Source organism: Doryrhamphus excisus, chromosome 3 (genome assembly GCF_030265055.1).
Source record: "Doryrhamphus excisus isolate RoL2022-K1 chromosome 3, RoL_Dexc_1.0, whole genome shotgun sequence".
In the NCBI taxonomy this organism is placed as follows: domain Eukaryota; kingdom Metazoa; phylum Chordata; class Actinopteri; order Syngnathiformes; family Syngnathidae; genus Doryrhamphus; species Doryrhamphus excisus.
Genome location: NC_080468.1, coordinates 24,549,026 through 24,567,948, shown reverse-complemented (window position 1 = coordinate 24,567,948; position 18,923 = coordinate 24,549,026). Strand labels below are relative to the sequence as shown.

Genomic DNA, 18,923 nt, shown 5'->3' with positions numbered 1-18,923 from the left:
ATGAATGTGAGTGTGAATGGTTGTTTGTCTATATGTGCCCTGTGATTGGCTGGCGACCAGTCCAGGGTGGTTAGCGCGCAGACCTCACAGTTAGGAGACAAGGGTTCAATTCCACCCTCGGCCATCTCTGTTCTCCTCGTGCATGCGGGTACTCCGGTTTCCTCCCACATTCCAAAAACATGCTAGGTTAATTGGCGACTCCAAATCTACCATAGGTATGAATGTGAGTGTGAATGGTTGTTTGTCTATATGTACCCTGTGATTGGCTGGCGACCAGTCCAGGGTGTACCCTGCCCCTCGTCCAAAGACAGCTGGGATAGGCTCCAGTACCCCCCGCGACCCTCGTGAGGAAAAGCAGTAGAAAATGAATGAATGAATGAATAAAGTTTATATTGTATATAGAAGGATTCAAACCAAAAGTCAAAATAATTGAACTGTACGTGACTAAAACTGGCAGCACTTTAACTATTACATCCTGTTTGTACAAAATAACACATTAAAGAGGCATAAGACAGTCAAAAGTGATGATTTTAATCACAGCAATGGACCTGGAATCTGCCCATTCCACTGCTGCAAACTCTCCACATCTTGTAGATTGTGATGTGTTTGTGTTTATATAAAATAGTGTAATTTTTGCGCAGAACTTGAGAAAATGACAAAGAGGTGGTCGATCAACACTGATCACTTTATTGAAACACAAAAACAGCCCTAGTCGTATATCCGTGGAGAAAGTAGAAATTCCAAGCAGGAATGAACAGACATAACAAAAATGCACATTAAAATGTATAGACACATTCACCAACTGTTATGCACATTTTGTCCCAACCTAATAATGCAACCACAGGGGTGCATCATGTTCGTATGTTCCGATTCTGGCACTGCGCACAGGGAACCGGAACAAGTGTGTAGGCTGCTTACTTATCTATTCGTCAGTGCTAATGAGACATTTTCTCAAAATCTGAACATTCATTCATTGACTTTCTACAGCTTATTCTCACGAAGGTCGCAGGGGGTGCTGGAGCCTATCCCAGCTGTCTTCGGGCGAGAGGCGGGGTACACCCTGGACTGGTCGCCAGCCAATCACAGGGCACATATAGTTGGACACATATGGACAATTTGGAGTCACCTATTAACCTAACATGCATGTTTTTGGAATGTGTGAGGAAACCGAAGAAAAACGGAGAAAACCCACGCATGCACGGGGAGAACATGCAAACTCCACACAGAGTGGAATTGAACTCAGGTGTCCTAGCTGTGGGGCCTGCACGCTAAACACCATCTTCACCATGGAGCCCCAAATCTGAACATACTAACTACTATTTTTGGGGGGTTAATGACATAAAGTTAATTCATTCATTCATTTTCTACCGCTTTTCCTCACGAGGGTCACGGGGGTGCTGGAGCCTATCCCAGCTGTCTTCAAACGAGAGGCAGGGTACACCCTGGACTGGTCGCCAGCCAATCACAGGGCCCATATAGACAAACAACCATTCACACTCACATTCATACCTATGGACAATTTGGAGTCGCCAATTAACCTAGCATGTTTTTGGAATGAACATGCAAACGCCACACAGAGGGTGGAATTGAACCCTGGTCTCCTAGCTGTGAGGTCTGCGCGCTAACCACTCGACCGCCGTGCCGCCCTGACGTAAAGTTAGTTTTGAATTTTGCCCCCCCCCTGTGTGATTTTGTTTGACACCCCTGGTCTCTAGCTCCTGTATAAGGCACTAGTTGTGGTGTCGTCTAAACAGCCACAGCTTTATACAGTGGCCTGAAATGCTAAAAGACATAGATTGTTACAGCGAGGTGATGCCCTGGTGTTAATTATTTTGGCTAATTAGGTGAAGAACACAGAGACAATGCTATAAGGCGCTGATTATGTGAGAGATGCAAGAGGGTATAATGACACCAAGTTGAAAGTTGTAATTGGCAGCTCAAAAAGTATAAATGTAAATAAAGCCAGTTACAATGTTAGTAGATTAGTTGTTAAGTCTTCCTTTATAATGAATGTTATTTAGTGGCAGTGCGAGCATGAAGTATATTTGTGGCTGGTTATGAGTCTAATATGTTAGGGTTTAACTATATTAAGTGTGATGTGCTCGCACGGGGGTGTGGATCTTATATAACGCCAAAGCGCTCCCCTCTTCGGCCATCCTCACCCTCCATCTCAGTGAAATATTCATCCTCTTTCTCTCACTGCTCTCCTTCGACTCTTGCACAGAGTCCATATTTATGAAGCTCGCTGTCAGACGGATCCGCAGCGTTTTCTTGCCATGATACGCAACCCACACCACCCACCTGATCCCCCCCCAGCTCCATTCATGGCATTCGAACGACCTTTGTAGTTGTTTTAATGCTTTGTGGTATTGAATGGTCAACACAACAGCAACGCTTCTGTTATACGAGTGAATGTTAAAATAGCGAATGGGTCATTAGGAGCTGGGTGAAGAGGACTAGTTGTTGTTTTTGTAGCTTATCGTACTTTACAGATGTTGTAGGGGTTACCCAAGGTTGGGGGAAGGGGGGGCTCAGGTGGTGTTTTAATTTGGATGCAACAACTTGCCATGTTTGATGACGTGTTGATAGGAGGTGAAATTGGATGGATGTGATTTCAGAGTGGGGCGGCACGGCGGTCTAGTGGTTAGCGTGCAGACCTCACAGCTAGGAGACCAGAGTTCAATTCCACCCTCGGAGTTTGCATGTTCTCCCCGTGCATGCGTGGGTTTTCCGGTTTCCTCCCACATTCCAAAAACATGCTAGGTTAATTGGCGACTCCAAATTGTCCATAGGTATGAATGTGAGTGTGAATGGTTGTTTGTCTCTATGTGCCCTGTGATTGGCTGGCCACCAGTCCAGGGTGTACGCCGCCTCTCGCCCATAGACAGCTGGGATAGGCTCCAGCATGCCCCACGACCCTCGTGAGGGAAAAGCGGTAGAAAATGAATGAATGAATGATTCCAGAGTGCTCATTAAACTCTCCATTCTTGTTGGGACGTCATTCCGGGTCACAACCGAGCACACACTGCAGTGCTACCAACCCATTAGGCCAATTGTGTGCCTTGACACAATAACTGTATGCGGAAAAAAACATGAAAGAGGGGTATTGTTCACAGCGGTTTAGCCCCTCTGCGGAAGAAAGAGTGACCCACATTTGACAACAGCCGGGCGCTAATTGTCGGGAATGTTTGGGTTCATCGGTGAGTGAAGTTCCTCTGCATACTTACATGATGTTTAAAAAAAAACCTGAGATGCTAACAAACAATGTGAACTTCAGTGACGCATGAGTGCCTGTCTGGATAAAGGGGAAGGAGTACTTTTTTAAGTGTGTGTGGGAGGCGGAGTGACCAGCATACCTTTACCCCCCCCTCTCCCAATCACCGTCCCTCCCACTTTCAAGCATGCATCAGCAGCAAAAAGTTATCCCTGTGAGGTGCCCGCCCACTCTGCTTGTGTCACCTAGCAACCCCCACCACCACCACCACCACTATGGAATCCATATAAGTCTAACCCAGTGGTCTGTTAGAGGGGCTTTAGGGATGAGTAGAGACTGGGTCAGGAGTGTGTTTTTTTGGGGGTAATGGATTGGCTGGCAGATTGTGAGGGGGAGTGTTTGTGTGTTGTAGGGAAAGAGGAGAAGGGGGCGGGGGTTAGGAATCTGTTTACAATGGCCTGAGGGGGAGTCGTCTAAGCTGCCACAGAGCAAAGGGAAGCGGTGCTATTGAGGGGAAAGTGAGAGCGAGGAGACACTAACGGAGTCTTGCGGTGAGGCTTGCAGGAGGTAAACTGATGCAGAGCGGTGTGTGTGTGTGTGTGTGTTTGTGTGTGTGCGTGTTTGTTTGGGTTGTTGTGTGCAGGAATGCAGGAATCCGAGGCTAACGTGTGCCGTGTTACTTCCATGTTTACAGACTTTGAGGAGCAGCTCTACGACGCCAAGTTGACCGGTCAGACATTCCGCCATCCACCCTCGCAGAGCTCCGACGACGCGTCCGTCTCTTACTCCCCCGGCTCTCCCGGCAACAAGCGGCCCGACTTCATCTTCCTGGTAAACAGAGTCACTCTCGAATGCCTTGGATCTGATTCTGTCGGATTGTTGATTTTGTGTGTGTGTGTGTGTGTGTGACGCAAAGTCCTTAAAGTGTCCTCAGCCTGACACAAGAAACACTGTTTTAACTGTGTTTGATGCCACAGAGCAAATAGAGTGTGATATTGGCAGCATGGTGGCATAATAATTTTTTGTGTGGAGATTGCATGTTATCAATTTTCTTCTGTTTCCTCCCATGACCTGTAACAACATGCATATGCGGCTAATTGGAGACTGTTAATTAGGTGTGACAATCAAGTCACCCGCATGTATAGAAGATAGATAGTGACAATGCGTCCCATGGTAACTACACGAGCATCACCTAATCAAATGTGTTCATGTGACTAAAATAGTTTTCGCTAAAGTTACATCCACTAGCCTCGCCACCCTCGCCCCCCAAAAAGCAACGCACGCTTTGCCGCCTCCGCTCAGGTTCGTCATCACATTCACACTCTCAGCAGGCTAAATGATTTAGCGTCTCCCAGATGGAAATGTGACATCTCGATTAGGAATTTATAGCACAAAGAGACATGAGTGACGTGTGTCCTTCCAGCCAGGACGGACGGGATTTCGGGAACGTCAGTTGCTGAGTGACTCTTTGTCGCCATGGCAGCCTGATGGACTCCTTGAGGTGATTTCGTTGGCACGCTGTTCCTCCAGGAGCCAGTTAAATTGCTCTGTTAAGTTCATGCCTGATGGGGCTGATTTCAATTAGACTTTGAGAGTCCCTGGAGACGACTTGGGTCGGAATTCCCTGTGACAGCAGTTAAGTTTCTTGGCTATGCTAAGGAAGATATGCTTGAATATGCATATATAATACATACAATTTGAGATTAAATAGAAAGGAGGTGGTGAGCATGCAGGTTCAGGTCAAACATCAGTCTTCCATGAGGAATCGCCACATGTCCCCTTACTTTTGTTCCTAACAAAACATTGTATTTGTCCTAAAGACCTCAAGACAGATGACGCTTTGTGTTCCTTTTGTCGTCTTTCTGTTGGCCTCTGTCCTCTGTAACTGACAGTGATGTTCCACCAAATGAGCAAAAAGAGGACATTTGCTTTGCTCTGAAGTGTTCCAATGATGTTGTGTAGAATTTCTAGTTTGTGTTCTTTTGTGTTAGAAACAAGGAAACCACCTTGGACAACCTCTCATCTCAGCTCAGCTCATCTGCTTCTCTTTTAGCCTGCATCCAAGCAGCTCTACGAGGACGAGACCGCCACCTCGGTCTTTGGACTGAGGTCCCTTGCCAACCCGTCCCCATCACTGTCGCCATCCCCTTGCGAGTCAGACTGCCCCCCGGTGGGTTGGACTAGGGGACCACCCGTGGCGGAGAAACCTCGCTGGCACCTCGGCAGGCGCACAGGTTAACATTCATTCATTCATTTTCGACCGCTTTTTCCTCACGATCCCAGCTGTCTTCGGGCGAGAGGCGGGGTACACCCTGGACTGGTTGCCAGCCAATCACAGGGCACATATAGACAAACAACCATTCACACTCACATTCATACCTATGGACAATTTGGAGTCGCCAATTAACATGTTTTTAAGCATGTTTTTGGAATGTGGGAGGAAACCGGAGTACCCGGAGAAAACCCACGCATGCACGGGGAGAACATGCAAACAGAGATGGCCGAGGGTGGAATTGAACCCTGGTCTCCGAGCGCTAACCACTCGACCACCGTGCCGCCCCACAGGTTAACACAACCTTGTAATTTAATCATAGTGGACGCATAGTGGCTCTTATTGAATCTATTCAAATCACAGCTTCAATTTGTTCTTTTTGATTGGGAAACATCGCCTGTTAGGTCGGTACCTTAGGTTTGCATGAAAACATTGCCATGCAAAGATACCCCGGCAGGCACATTCCCATCTTGTCCTCTTATGTCAGGCGTTAGCATGCCGTGGTCATCCTCGCAGTGACACCCCCGCCTCGCTTCGCATTGTTTCTTTTGTGTGCATGCCAGTGTGCCTCATAAAGCATATCTATATCTAAATTAATGTTTTTGGACTAGAACTCAATTTCAAAAGGGGACCAAAACTCAAAGATGACTTGAGCTGTTCGTTTCAATGAAGTCACACCAAAACATCACAATCCCCAAAAAGTCTAACTCTGAAGAGTTTGCAGCTTTGGATTGGGCGGATTATTTGTTTCCCGGCATGCTTTGCTACAATTAAAATAATAATTTCTTACCATTTTGTACAGACAGGGTGTATTAGTTAAAGTGTTGTTGTTTTTAGTCATACAGATGCATTATATTGTTGTTACTTTTAGTCTAAATCTAGCACCCTTAGTGAGAGTACTTGTGCAATTTATCCTGTATATAATACTGCTGTCACTCTTAATCTTTTAATGCTAGAGGAATATTTGATACAGTAGGAATTACTTGATTATGCAGATTTTTGCGAGCACTTTGTTTGGTGTGGTGATGCGATGCCACATATGGACTAGAAGGTCAGGTATAATGATGCTGCATCCCTTCCCTCGGCAAGGCCTTCTTTTCTGCATACATTTAGCATATATTTGCTAAATACGTCATCCTGTTATTGTGACGGCCTGTTTCTACATGAGCGAACAGTTAGCTGGCAACTGGCTAACTGTTGCCATGGTAACTCACCACTTTTCCTCTCTCCTCACTAAAATAAAGAAAGTGAGCTACAACAAACCACCGATGAGTTATTGACAGCAAAAGCACAAAATGAGGGATGAAAGAAGAGTGAATGGAGGGAAATAATTGCCCGGGATGCTCTGATACCTAGATACGTAGATTCCTATACCAGGGGTCTCAAACTCAATTTACCTGGAGGCCACTGGGGCTAGGGTCTGGGCAAGGCTGGGCCGCATCAGGCTTTCCAAAAAAAAAAAAAAACGCATTTATTAAAAACTGAAAAATATGCAAACTTTGGTTCTGATTTTCTACAAGAAAAGCTCTGATAAAACATTCCACTGTTCTCAAATATCTTAATTTGTATTTTTCTGCACAAAATAAGATGAAAAATAAAAAAAAATCAAGAATAAAGAAAATCAATCAATCAGTAATAAATAAATATAATAATAATAATAAAATGGCAAATAATAAAAACTTAAGAAACCACATATAGTTGGTGGGTAGACAAATTATTTTTTTCAGATTAAAATGAACAAAGCATTATTAGAGCCCTGTAGACATGACAAAACACGACTATAGTCACATTTATACTTTTTTTATTTACAACATATTGCGCAACTGCAGGGTCTTGAGACACATGCTAACTCGCAAACTAGAGAACTAGCGACCTAAACGGTAGCCTTCAAGTTATTTCCTTTAAACTTAAATAAATTAAAAAAACTTACCACTTCCACACGGATAGGGAGGATAACTATTAACAGTCATTTAACCTTTAACATGAACATTAATCAAACGTAATAATTTTTTCTGGGTACATGAGACCATTCAGCATCCATATCAAACTTGCGCGGGCCGCACTAACATGCGTGGGCCTCAAACTAGTGTCCCGCGTGTTTGAGACCCCTGTCCTATACTTTTTTGGGTGACTTATTTCATGGGGCCCGGAATTTGTGGCTGCACCTCTGTTAGATGATATGAAAAATGAATCATTAAATGACTTAATTTAGACAAAAACATATTTGACTTTACATTTTCAAGAGAACATATATCACTCCTGACACTTAAAAAGGATGAGAGGCCTTCTTTTAAGAGAATTCGGATGTCACAGTACATTGGTGGAGAGCAGTAGGTGAACCGAGTGTCTTCCATGTCTGACAAAGGCTAGTCAGCTAAGTTCCTCACGGCAGATTGTTTTGTTTTGGTACATCTGCGCAGTGTGAAGGAAAGTGGGAGGAGGAAACTACCCACACTGTGGTTTACACGCTGCAATAGTACAAACCACAGGTGATCATGTTTTGTGTTTGCCGTTGAAAGGCATTTATCGGCGTATGATCACATGATTTTTCATGGAAATCAGCAAATACTGATTAGTGTCCGATGGATCGCAGCATCCCTAGTTATTACTGATTCCACCCTGCCATCTCAGTTGGAGACAGGTGAGAAAACAGGCAGGGAGAGTCAAAAACGATTTATTTAGTGCACACTCTTCACTGAAGAGGCAATTCAAGGAGAGGAAATGTCAAAGTAAATGCAGCGAGCGGTCGCGGAGAATCTGCCAAGTCTTCGCTGCCCTCATCGCAACCCCGAGGAGGCTTTACATGTCGGCCTCCAATTGCGTCTTGACTTAAAAGTGTGTACAAGGCAACGCAATAAAACAGGGTAAAGATGACTGTTGTCGTTTGGCTGTCTCTGCATGACAAAGACACATCTTTCTGTTTTTCCTTTTATCACTATCTTTGTTTACATTCTGTGAAATAAGCAGGTTATTGAGTTTGACAACACAATGTATGATTCATCGCAAATCTGCATCTCTTGTGTTTTTCTTTGTGTCCCTACTGACAAGCATCTACGTCAGCATTTGCACAAACAGTGCTTCTGATTACATAATTCCACAGTTCATTTTTTTCATCAGTTCAGCCTTTTTGGACTCATTTGCCTCACTAATTTTTTGCATTTTGCCAAATAACATTTCATTTTATTTTCTACCGCTTTTCCTCACGAGGGTCGCGGGGGGTGCTGGAGCCTATCCCAGCTGTCTTCGGGCGAGAGGCGGGGTACAGCCAATCACAGGGTACATAGACAAACAACCATTCACATTCATACCTATGGACAATTTGGAGTGGCCAATTAACCTAGCATGTTTTTGGAATGTGGGAGGAAACCGGAGTACGCGCATGCACGAGGAGAACATGCAAACTCCACACAGAGATGGCCGAGGGTGGAATTGAACCCTTGTCTCCTAACTGTGAGGTCTGCGCGCTAACCACTAGACCGCCATGACGCCCCCAAATGACATTAACAAAGTAAATGCAACAGTAGGAGATTAATCTCACTCAATCACTTGGTCTCCAGGTGAAGGCAAATTCCATGGTGTGGACCTCCTGCAGCACTCGACGTCCCCGTCCCCCTCTCCAGCGGAGCATTTCCACCAGCCCCGCTCCCTGGAGCCTGTCACGGACACCCCTCACCAGAGCCTTGCCCTGAGGAAGATACACTCCGACCTTGACGGCAGCTCGCCTGCAGGTGTGCATGACGGAGAAACACACTTTTATGCATGTCTTAACGAGTTAAGTTACAATTAATGCTCCTTCTTCATAGAGAACATCGTGGAGCGACCAGGAAGCATGGACCACTCTGGACTAATTTTCTCCAACACTCCCTCCACCACATGGAATGGACCTAAAGGCTCCACCTTCTCTCCCGCAGAGTGGAACGAGCCTTACAACTACAGTGTGAAGAAAGGTCCAGCAGTCCCACCGAAACAGCACAGCATCATTGGTCACACAGGAGGTGGGCCTCAGGAAGGCGTGATGTTAGTAAGCTCGGGACACTTGGCCAGCTCACAGTCATTCTCAACCACGTCAGATGCTTCTGGGAGACGAGGGCACAATACGCAAGGGATGTCACTGGCAGCTGTCATGATGGGGAGGCGCAGTGAAACAGAGGGGGCCACGGCAGATGGAGGTAGAGGTGCGGGAGGAGGGTGCGGCGGTGGAGAAGTGGGGAAGGGAAGGGAGATGTCGGCGCGCTCCATCGCGGCAGCAAATGCATTCAAGTTCCGGGAACGTTCTCTCTCCACACCCACAGACTCTGGCTCCTTTTGCTTTACTGAGATTGGCACAGACCAATCAGACGGGACTCTTTCATCCGCAGGGAACGGGAACGTCTCCATAGCTACAGAGCACCAACGGCAACATCATAACTTCATGGGTTTGGGCGAGAACTACGCTCTCCTCTATCCCAGAGGAAGTTCTGAGGACAGTGCCAGTACCACTGACACCATTTCTGTTACAGCTTCCGACTACGGTACCGAAGGACGCTTGCGCATGCGTTCGCGGTCCATTTCTCTCAAAAAGTCCAAACGCAAGCCTCCGCCTCCAGTGAGGAGCGTGTCCCTTGTGAAGAATCTTGGCAAGGCTGAAGGAAGGATCCACCATGGGGGCGCTCTGCATCGAGATGGCCGGCCAAAGAGCCTGCACATCCCGAGAGACCACTTCCCGGACTTCCAGCCAGACTTCCTTTTGCCCAGCTCGTCCTGCTCCTCCAAATCAGGCACTCAGCATGGGGAGCAGGGAAGCCGGGCAGGCTGCGACGGACCTCCGAACCTGGAAGTGCATCCACCAGAGAGAGAGGCGGATGTAACTTTCCCACCTCACTGGCAGCTCGGGGATTGGAAGAACAATGACCCCTACAGGTAGGACTGTTAATTGACCTTGTGAGCTGTTCTATGCCTTCATAACGTTCCTTTTTCTTTATTCCAGATCTTTATCAGGCTCCAGCACAGCAACAGGTACCACCGTGATTGAATGTATGAAAGTCAGAGGCAGCTCAGAGTCGTTAGACTCCCCTTCCACTTCCAGAGCCACGTCACCCTCGCAGCTCCTCACAGAAACAGACATCAAGCCCTCCTCTCCCTTCAAACCCCCAGGACTTATGTCCCCGTCGAGTGGATATTCCAGCCAGTCCGAAACTCCAACCCCGACCGTGCCGCTCAGTCATGCAGCAGGTCCAGGTGGAGTCGGTTCTGTGGGGATATCAGGGTGTAAGATGCGGCCTAAGATCCCTGAAAGGAAATCTTCGCTACCGTCACCAAAGGATCCTGCTGCCAGGTCCAGACTATCCTTTGAAATGCCTGGGAATGCCCACCTGGAGCTGTCGTCCATCAAGCCAAAACAAAAGGCTAGTCGGCGGCATTCGGACACTTCCACGGCAGCAAAACCTGGCAAAATCAGCCCCAGTTCTTCCCAGGTTCTCCCTGTGGTCACTCAGAATGAGCTGAAAACAATTCGGCTTCGCTCTGTCTCACGAGGTGATCTCGAGGATTTCCCGGACGGTGCGTCGGACACCATCGAGGAAGAACAACAGTGTCGAGACTTTGGAGACGATGTCAGTCCACCTCCTACTCTACCAAAACCTAAGCCACCTGTTGCAGTCAAACCCCCTTTGCCAAAGCGGCCACTCAACCTGCTTCTGAAGTCTCCTTCCCCATCCTCGACACCCCCACTCACTTTGGACTCACCCCCACCGTCGCCTGTAGAGCGGCCTATACCTTTAGGCAATATTTACAAAGTGATGAAGAAACCCAAACCCAAAAAAGCACCGCCAAAAAGTCCTGCAAGTCCATCAGTGATCCCGGATTCTAATTCCCTGTCCACCACTCATTCCATGTATGACCAGTGCCTCTTTGACCTCCCACCCCTTCCGGAACCACAGCCTCTCCTGGAAGACCCTGTCTTGGAGCCAGAATTTGACACTGGCTTTCAACTGGGGCCAGAAGATGGAGGCTCTCTACCTTCTCCTTGCAGTAACCAGGAGGCACCTGAGCTCCAGGACAAAAGCAAGACACTTCCCTCGAGGATGACTATCTCCTGTTTGGCAGAGCTCTCCGACAAAAAGAAACCCAAGGTAGAAAATGTGCAGAAATAACTTTTAAAAAGCGATGTCCCCCACTGTTTTTTGAATGAGTCCTTTCTTTGCAGGTTCCACCCCCAGTTCCGAAGAAGCCTTGCCTCCTGCTTCTTCCTTCATCTGTGCACCCCTCCAGTAATGGCGGCACAGACCGCCAGACACCACAAACCGGCAGTCCGGTGGGCATCCCGTCTCCTGGAGGAGCTTTCCTACTGGAAGACATCCCGATAAGTCCTTGTGCGCCTGAAATGTCAACACATGATGAAAATCACTTGGGATTGGACGCTTTGAAGGAGTCTGTGCTTCACTCATCCCTGCTGGATTCTTCCTTCGCTGAGCTGGAAGGGAAGATGGCCGCCACTGGGATTGGGGCAGGTATGTTTCTAGAAACAAGGGATGAGGTATTCAGGAGATTATAGTAACTATGTTATTTTTTAGATTAAAAAAGTGCCCTCAATATTGACATCCATGGTTGACTGTTTTTGTCAATGTAAAATCTGAGGCCCAAAAAAGGAAAATGATCACTTCATGCCAGAATCCTGAAGCATGGCAGTAGTAACTTGAATTCTACCACAGCAGCTAAGAAAATGCACCCATTTAATTTTGTTTTTTAGATTTTAGATTTTATATTTTCAAGTGTCTGAGCAGTGAGCACCCACAAATGACCTCTTGGACCTCTGTAAGAGCCATTAGACATGCACATCTTTAGTCTCACACCTGTCCAAAACCAAGATAGTCCAACTTCCATTCTGTGGTATTTTGTATATGAGCGGGTTCAACAGGTCAGCAAGGCGTATTTCACAATGTAGCTTACTTTTACTTCTTTATGTCTGTTTTGTAGCAACCTGTTCTGCCACTACTTCATTCTGCAACTGCACTTGAAAGTGATCCGTATATGTTTACTTTCCTTGAAAAAAAAATCACATTTTTAAAATCTCTACAGCAAACAACTCTTCGGCATCAACCGGGCAAATTTGGTATAACAGTTCCTGTGTTTAGTAAGTCCGGCCATCAAAATACAAGCATCCCAGTGCAACATGCTGCACATTTAGTCCACACTTTTCACTCAAGAAACTGGCTTGCTACTTTGGCTTTGCGGCATGTTTTTCAGAGGAGCCCTTTCTCATTCAAAAAAGAAAAAAATCTCACCCAGATTCAACTCTCATTCTTCTGTTCCCACATACTCTGACAGTCAGTCCACCTTAAAAGACCTTTTTTTTTTACTTTAGCTTCGTGAGTGGATATGGCCTGTTCATTTTGCCATAATACAGGGTGAGAAAGCAGTATTTTGCTCTCTTAACGCCAGTGCACCATTAGCTGTACACCAAACCGCAAAACAGTAGCATGTACTACATAAGGTGCTGTTCCAATCATTTATTTTCTATGCCGCTTATCCTCACTATGGTCGCCAGGGGTATGCTGGGGCCTATCCTAGTTGACTTCAGGCAAGGGGCGGGGTACACACTGGACTGGTGACCAGCCAATCACAGGACACATATAGACAAACAACCATTCACACTCACATTCATACCTATGGATAATTTGGAGTCGCAAATTAACCTAAGATTAAGAAGATTAGAACATGCAAACTCCACACAGAGATGGTCGAGGGTGGAATTGAACCCTGGTCTCCTAGTTGCGAGGTCTGCGCGCTACCCACTCGACCGCCGTGCTGCCCACAGATTAAATTGTTAGTGTTTATTTTAAGGAGCAATTCATTTTTGCATGAACAGCTAACTTCTTAGAATCCAATTAATTGATAGCACCTTAATTATCTCCGATGCTAACTAATTGTCACAAACATACATTATATTTAACAAGACACACGTGTCCTTTTCAGACGAAAGCGTGTCCTGCGACAAGACGGTGCTTCACATTGTGGAGGAAACCGATGATGACTTCCTGACCAGCAACACGCCTGCAGCACACACCACCGAAGACCTGTTCACCATTATACACAGGTTTGTGTCCGCACTCCACCACGCTCATTACCACTCAGAACATGTAACAAAAGATTGCATTGGGCTCAGTGGGAAGTTATGACAAGGCGGGCAGAGAGAGTGAGGTTACCTAGCAACGTCTACAGGAGCGACCACTGGCTTGTACTTTCTCACAGTGATATCGATTCAAACACATGCACCCGAGATGCTTGTCACTAAGCAACAGGTGATTTTACTGTCTGCCATGCTGAAAATAGCTTGGAACACCGTTAAGGAAGCTTTAGGAGAAGGAGGCTATTATTTTGGAGAACATATATGTCCAAAAAGGTCTCGATTAGCTAGTCTAATCCGACCGTCTTCACCATTGTATTCGGTTAAAGGATGATCTGTTCTCGACAGCGTACTCTAGCTCAGTGATTTTCAACCACTGTGCCGCAGCACACTAGTGTGCCTTGAGAAATTGTCAGGTGTGCCGTGAGGAATTATCCAATATCACTTTTTATAATTAACATTTATTAATCATCATTTGCAAATATTATGTCAATATCCACGTATACATGGACCCAAATATTCCAATTGCATTTGGTTTATTTGCTCAAACGGAAAGAATTTAACCTTTGTATACGCCTCATTCCCAAAGAATAGTGCCAATCCCAATGAATATATAATGGGATTAACAGGGATGGAATATTCCTTTCCCCAATCCGATTGAGGTATCTTGTAGCCGCTCAAACGGAAAGTTGTCAGGGTGCGGTTTTCTTCTTCTGTTGTTTATTGGCGGTTGGCAAGCAGCTTTGGTGTGCATTAGCGCCATCTGTGGAACAGAATCTAAACCCTTCTATACACCATTCATAAGTCCATAAGTCAAAAGAAAAAATATATCTATATAAAACATGTACCGAGTTTAATTATAAAATATTAGCAAGACTGAATTTGGTTCTTTTCCCGGTTAAATTGCTCAGATATGACGTAGCACGCAGCTCCAGACGATCTTCAGTTTTAAAAATGGAGGCCAGCAATCGGCAATGGACTGCTACGGAAAGTTTGTTTTTGATCCAAACTAAATTTCAAGACTGGACAAACGAAAAACAGGCAATACGGAGTTATTCCAACAAGTGAAAGAACAACTCGGGGAAGTCGGTATCACGTGATGTTGGTGTTTACGTTTTACTAGGCATGCCCCATTGACTATTCTGGTTGATTGTAGCGACGCATGTAGACAAGAGATTGGAATATTCCTTTCCATGTATACCATTGTTTCCGGAAAAGTCATTCGGTCCGTGTGGCAACACCTAGCTCGTTCCTCCTATAGACTTAGTGATGTTTTCCAATGTAAATAAACGTGCCGTGGCTCAAAAGAGGTTGAAAAACACTGCTCTAGCTGTTTGTACATCTCATCTTCACCATCAGGTCCAAGCGAAAGGTTCTGGGTCGCAAAGAGCCTTCAGATTCCTTCGGAAGCCGGCAGAGTCTAATGTCCCCAGTCAAGCAGAGCGCCGACTTACGGAACCTCACCATGGGCAGCAGCCAGAGGTCCAGCTCTCGCAATGAGAACTTCATGGCCCTGCTGCAGAAGAAAGGCAGCAAGTCTTCCGGCAGCGGGGCCAGGGTGTCTGCCGCCGAACTTCTCAAAAGCACAAACCCTCTGGCACGACGAGTCACCGAGTTCTCCAGCGGCGCTACCTCAGGTAGCGAGGGGCCAGAGGTGGAGTCCGGCGGTCAAGGCAAACCAAACGACCAGTGAGAAAAAAACCAACGTTATCCAAGTCTGGATAAGCTAGCAAGCAGCTGCTTCGCTCCAACTACAGGCTGAGCATTTGCAACGTCCAATCCCATTGGAGCAGCACTCTGTTGGACAAAATGGTCCCTCACGTGGTTGGAGCCGTATTATTCCCTGTCATAGTGGATCTCTCAAGGTGAATATGAAAGAGTATGGAGAAGGAGAATATAGGAATATAACTACTGGATATCTTTTCTCCTGATGGTGACTACCTACATGCACCACAGCATCAAGCGTCTTGTCGGGAACCATCCAGAATCCATGTATGACTCCTTCACAGTTCAACCAATCAGGGCATGAAGTGAAGACTTGCTTCTTGGCATGCAAAAGACAGATCATTAAAGATTGACAGATCTTGAAAGATGACATTTAATCATAAAGCACTTTTCTTAATTTTTTTTTTTTTTTTTGAGAGGCCGTTTACACAACTCATTCCCTCCAGGCGCACCCTGAAATGGTGTTATATATTTTTTTTCACTTGTTTAGTGTTTTTTTTTGTTTTTTTTTAGAACAAACACATGATTAAGAATCATGCAGAGAACATTTGCAGACACCGCGTGTGTGACGGACGTCACACGTACACACAAAGAACAGAACAGTCTGCACAAGCGTATATATACGCACAAATCGTCATCACGCCTGCGGAGTTTCTGCATGGAGAGCATGAAGCAGGTTCGGGGGATCAAACAGGGTTTTGTTTTTTTTTTTGTGTCGTATGTGGTCTCCAGTGACGGGAGTGAAGGACTGCCAATGAACCAGACCAGAGGGGACCTGAGGGTGTGTGAGAGCATGCATGCTCGCATGTGCTTGTGTGTGTTTACTCGTACGCCATCAACCACCGCCGGGTCATCGCTTGAGTGAGTGGTGACCGGTTCACCTTTCACCGGCCCCTCCATGCACTTCCACACTTTCATGTAGCATCTCCTCTTCCTCCCGTCCCAACCTCTCCAATCACGTCCCCCATTAACCTTCCCCTCGTCTTTCCTCTGCCAATTGTCAGACGATAGTGGGTGAATTTCAATAAGTAGACAAAAACATGCTCCTCCCTGCTGCTCTGGATGCTTTGGATGGGTAAAGGTGGCATCCCAGTTTGGACTCATTGTGCCACCACTGTCAGAGCTCCCTCTAGTGGGTGGAGGATGTAGAGCCACACATTAGGACAGCAGTGAAAGTGCTCTCCTCTCTGGTTATGATGACTTGTCAAGTGGTGCTTCTTTTTTTTTTTGCTTTTGGAATATTTTGTGAATGGAACTGTGTTTGTTTTGCCTTGTATACCACAATTTGGGTACGGTACCCACTGTGTTTTTTTTATGTTGTAGATTATTTTTTTTTTACGTGCACCCCTTTCCACCAATTCCTATAGTACACTTGCCGACACAGGCGTTGCAGACTGAGGAGTGATGCTAATTTATGGAAAAATACAAATACAAAAAATTTGGCTTGGACATCATTTTTGTCCTCCCACCCCCACCAACAAGGCAGCCCTGTAAGTGACACTGCGACAATGGGACCGGATAAATTGAATATTTAACACATGATTCCCTCTTTGGGAGAGAAGAGGATGGGAAAAGTCCTGAGGTTGGAGGATGTGTAATCCCCACACTGTCACATTTACACCTCCTCAATGTGTGTAGGGGCAGGAGGTGTCTGTCTTTCCTCCCAGTAAAGGATGAATCCAATGGTTTCTTGTCAAATAATTTGCATCATTTGGAGGCGTTGTGAAGTTTGGGGTCATTTTGAGTGACCTCTAATTAATTAATAGGACACGCGTGTGTTGCATAAGATAATCCAACAGCACACTCGAGGTAGTAATACGGGCCAAAGAGTATATTTGCCTCCTCACTGCCAAATTGGGGGTGGTGTAGAGTGAAAAAAAAAGATAGAGACGGATAATTATTGGATAATTATTCTATTTTTGTTATTTTTATTGCAAAAAGACATATTTAAATGATTATTCCATGTATGTATAGTATTACCCTGCCCCCCTTCCTCCAAATGCAGTGGTTTGGTATTTAGGTGCCCAGATGAGCGCGTCGCAGCCTGACCAGTGAAATTATTCCATCATAAATAAATTATTTTTCTTGTGTAAAAGTGCTGTATGTTTATGTTTTTCCAGTGAAAATACTGCATTCTTTCTCAAACTGCTACTTTGGTTTGTGTTCTTGTTGCGTTGTAGTGACATCTAGTGGTTGTGAGCGTCAGTGCAGCCAGGTTGGCCAAACAAGGAAATAACCATTTCTGTTTAGTCAATGGCGGCTGGTGATTTGGTGCTTCAGCGGGGGCTTGACGAGACAGAGAGGGCCAGTTAAGCCGTGAGCCTGTGTTTTTGAGAGAAGAGCTAACAAATAAACTATTCTAATTTTCTCATTTACTAATCTCATCAAATACAAAAGATAAAACACGTCGATAAATAAGCATGGTAGGTGTGCAACAACAGTGCCGTCATTTATATTAAGCAACACACAAACATAAACCCTAATGAAGTCACCCACGCATGTCCGACACGATAGAGTGAAAAAAAGTTCCTGTAATGTGGAAGTGGTAAGTTACTGGCTGCTTTGTACTTCTTTCCCACTGTATTTTAAACACCTTAAATTTACAATAAGTAAATCGGAGACGAACTCGTTAGCTAGCTAGCTAGCTTGCTAAGCTAGCGGCAGCTGTCGTTGCATGTCCTTGCAGTGATCCTGTAGCCTGCCCAATGTGATGTAAACAAGGTATAATAGATAAAAGTGATTATTCGGGTGTTATTTCATGTCTACGGGGGCTCTAATGAGGTTGAAAACTGTATTTAGACAGTTCTGAACAGGTCCTAATTGGACCACTTCGTTGGGGTCAGTAAACATGCCGCGATAAACGAGGGAGAACTGTCCTCCATTTATTAACATTGACTTATTTATTGCAGTGTTTCATTTAACACAGTCGGGTCTCGAACCAATTTTGATAAGAAAAGTTGCACTTCCGTCGCTGGCGTCATCTTTAAACTTTCCAAAATACTTTGGATGTCCCTCAATGTTGACAGTCTTCTTAGTGTTCAAAGTAAACGCTCACCTCAGCTCCTTTAGATTATGCCACTTAAAAAAAACAAGTGATTTTATTCATTTTTACTGCTTTCAGACCTGCATTGCACAACGGGCCTCCTCACTAGAGTGATGGGTTGTGGGCATACCTTACCTTGTTGAACCTTTTCTCTCATAAACCAACCAGACCCATTGTTACTGTGTATGTGATAGATTATGCTGATATGGCAAAACGTAGAAGCTGAAATCTGATTGGACAAAGACACCTAACATATAAATATATTACTGAAAGCAGTGCAGGTAAGAATACACTACTTTTTTTTTGTTTTTGTTGTTTTTTTTGTTTTTGTCAGCTGATCTTTTTTGATCCTCATAGTGATTTGGCGTGAGCCCTTTATATTCCTAAATGAATATAATAGACTTAGTTATATATTTATTTAATGTAACGAATATTAGAATTGAAGCTGTAAATTTAGGTCAGTGCTTTTGGTAGTGGTTAGGCCAGCAGAGTCTTCTCTGGCTGCATACCACTGTGTATAATGATGTAAAGTGTGTGTGTGTTGGACAGTGTCATTACTGCCTCA

The 18,923-nt window shown here is 45.3% G+C and overlaps 1 protein-coding gene across 6 annotated transcripts in view; it reads left to right on the top strand.

Annotated features, from left to right (window-relative positions):
* Positions 1–18,923, top strand: part of nhsl2 (NHS-like 2) — a 40,427-nt gene that overhangs the window by 21,165 nt on the left and 339 nt on the right. For 4 of the 6 annotated variants that reach the window (XM_058065907.1, XM_058065910.1, XM_058065909.1 and 1 more), the window contains 8 exons: positions 3,909–4,045; positions 5,268–5,448; positions 9,044–9,214; positions 9,290–10,385; positions 10,453–11,596; positions 11,671–11,974; positions 13,440–13,560; positions 14,950–17,860. In XM_058065907.1, the coding sequence (XP_057921890.1) occupies positions 3,909–4,045; positions 5,268–5,448; positions 9,044–9,214; positions 9,290–10,385; positions 10,453–11,596; positions 11,671–11,974; positions 13,440–13,560; positions 14,950–15,283 (3,488 nt within the window). In that variant the 3' untranslated portion in view covers positions 15,284–17,860. Of the gene's footprint in view, positions 1–3,908; positions 4,046–5,267; positions 5,449–9,043; positions 9,215–9,289; positions 10,386–10,452; positions 11,597–11,670; positions 11,975–13,439; positions 13,561–14,949; positions 17,861–18,552; positions 18,640–18,923 lie in introns of those variants that run through there. The other 2 variants (XR_009128950.1, XR_009128951.1) reach the window with 2 other exon arrangements.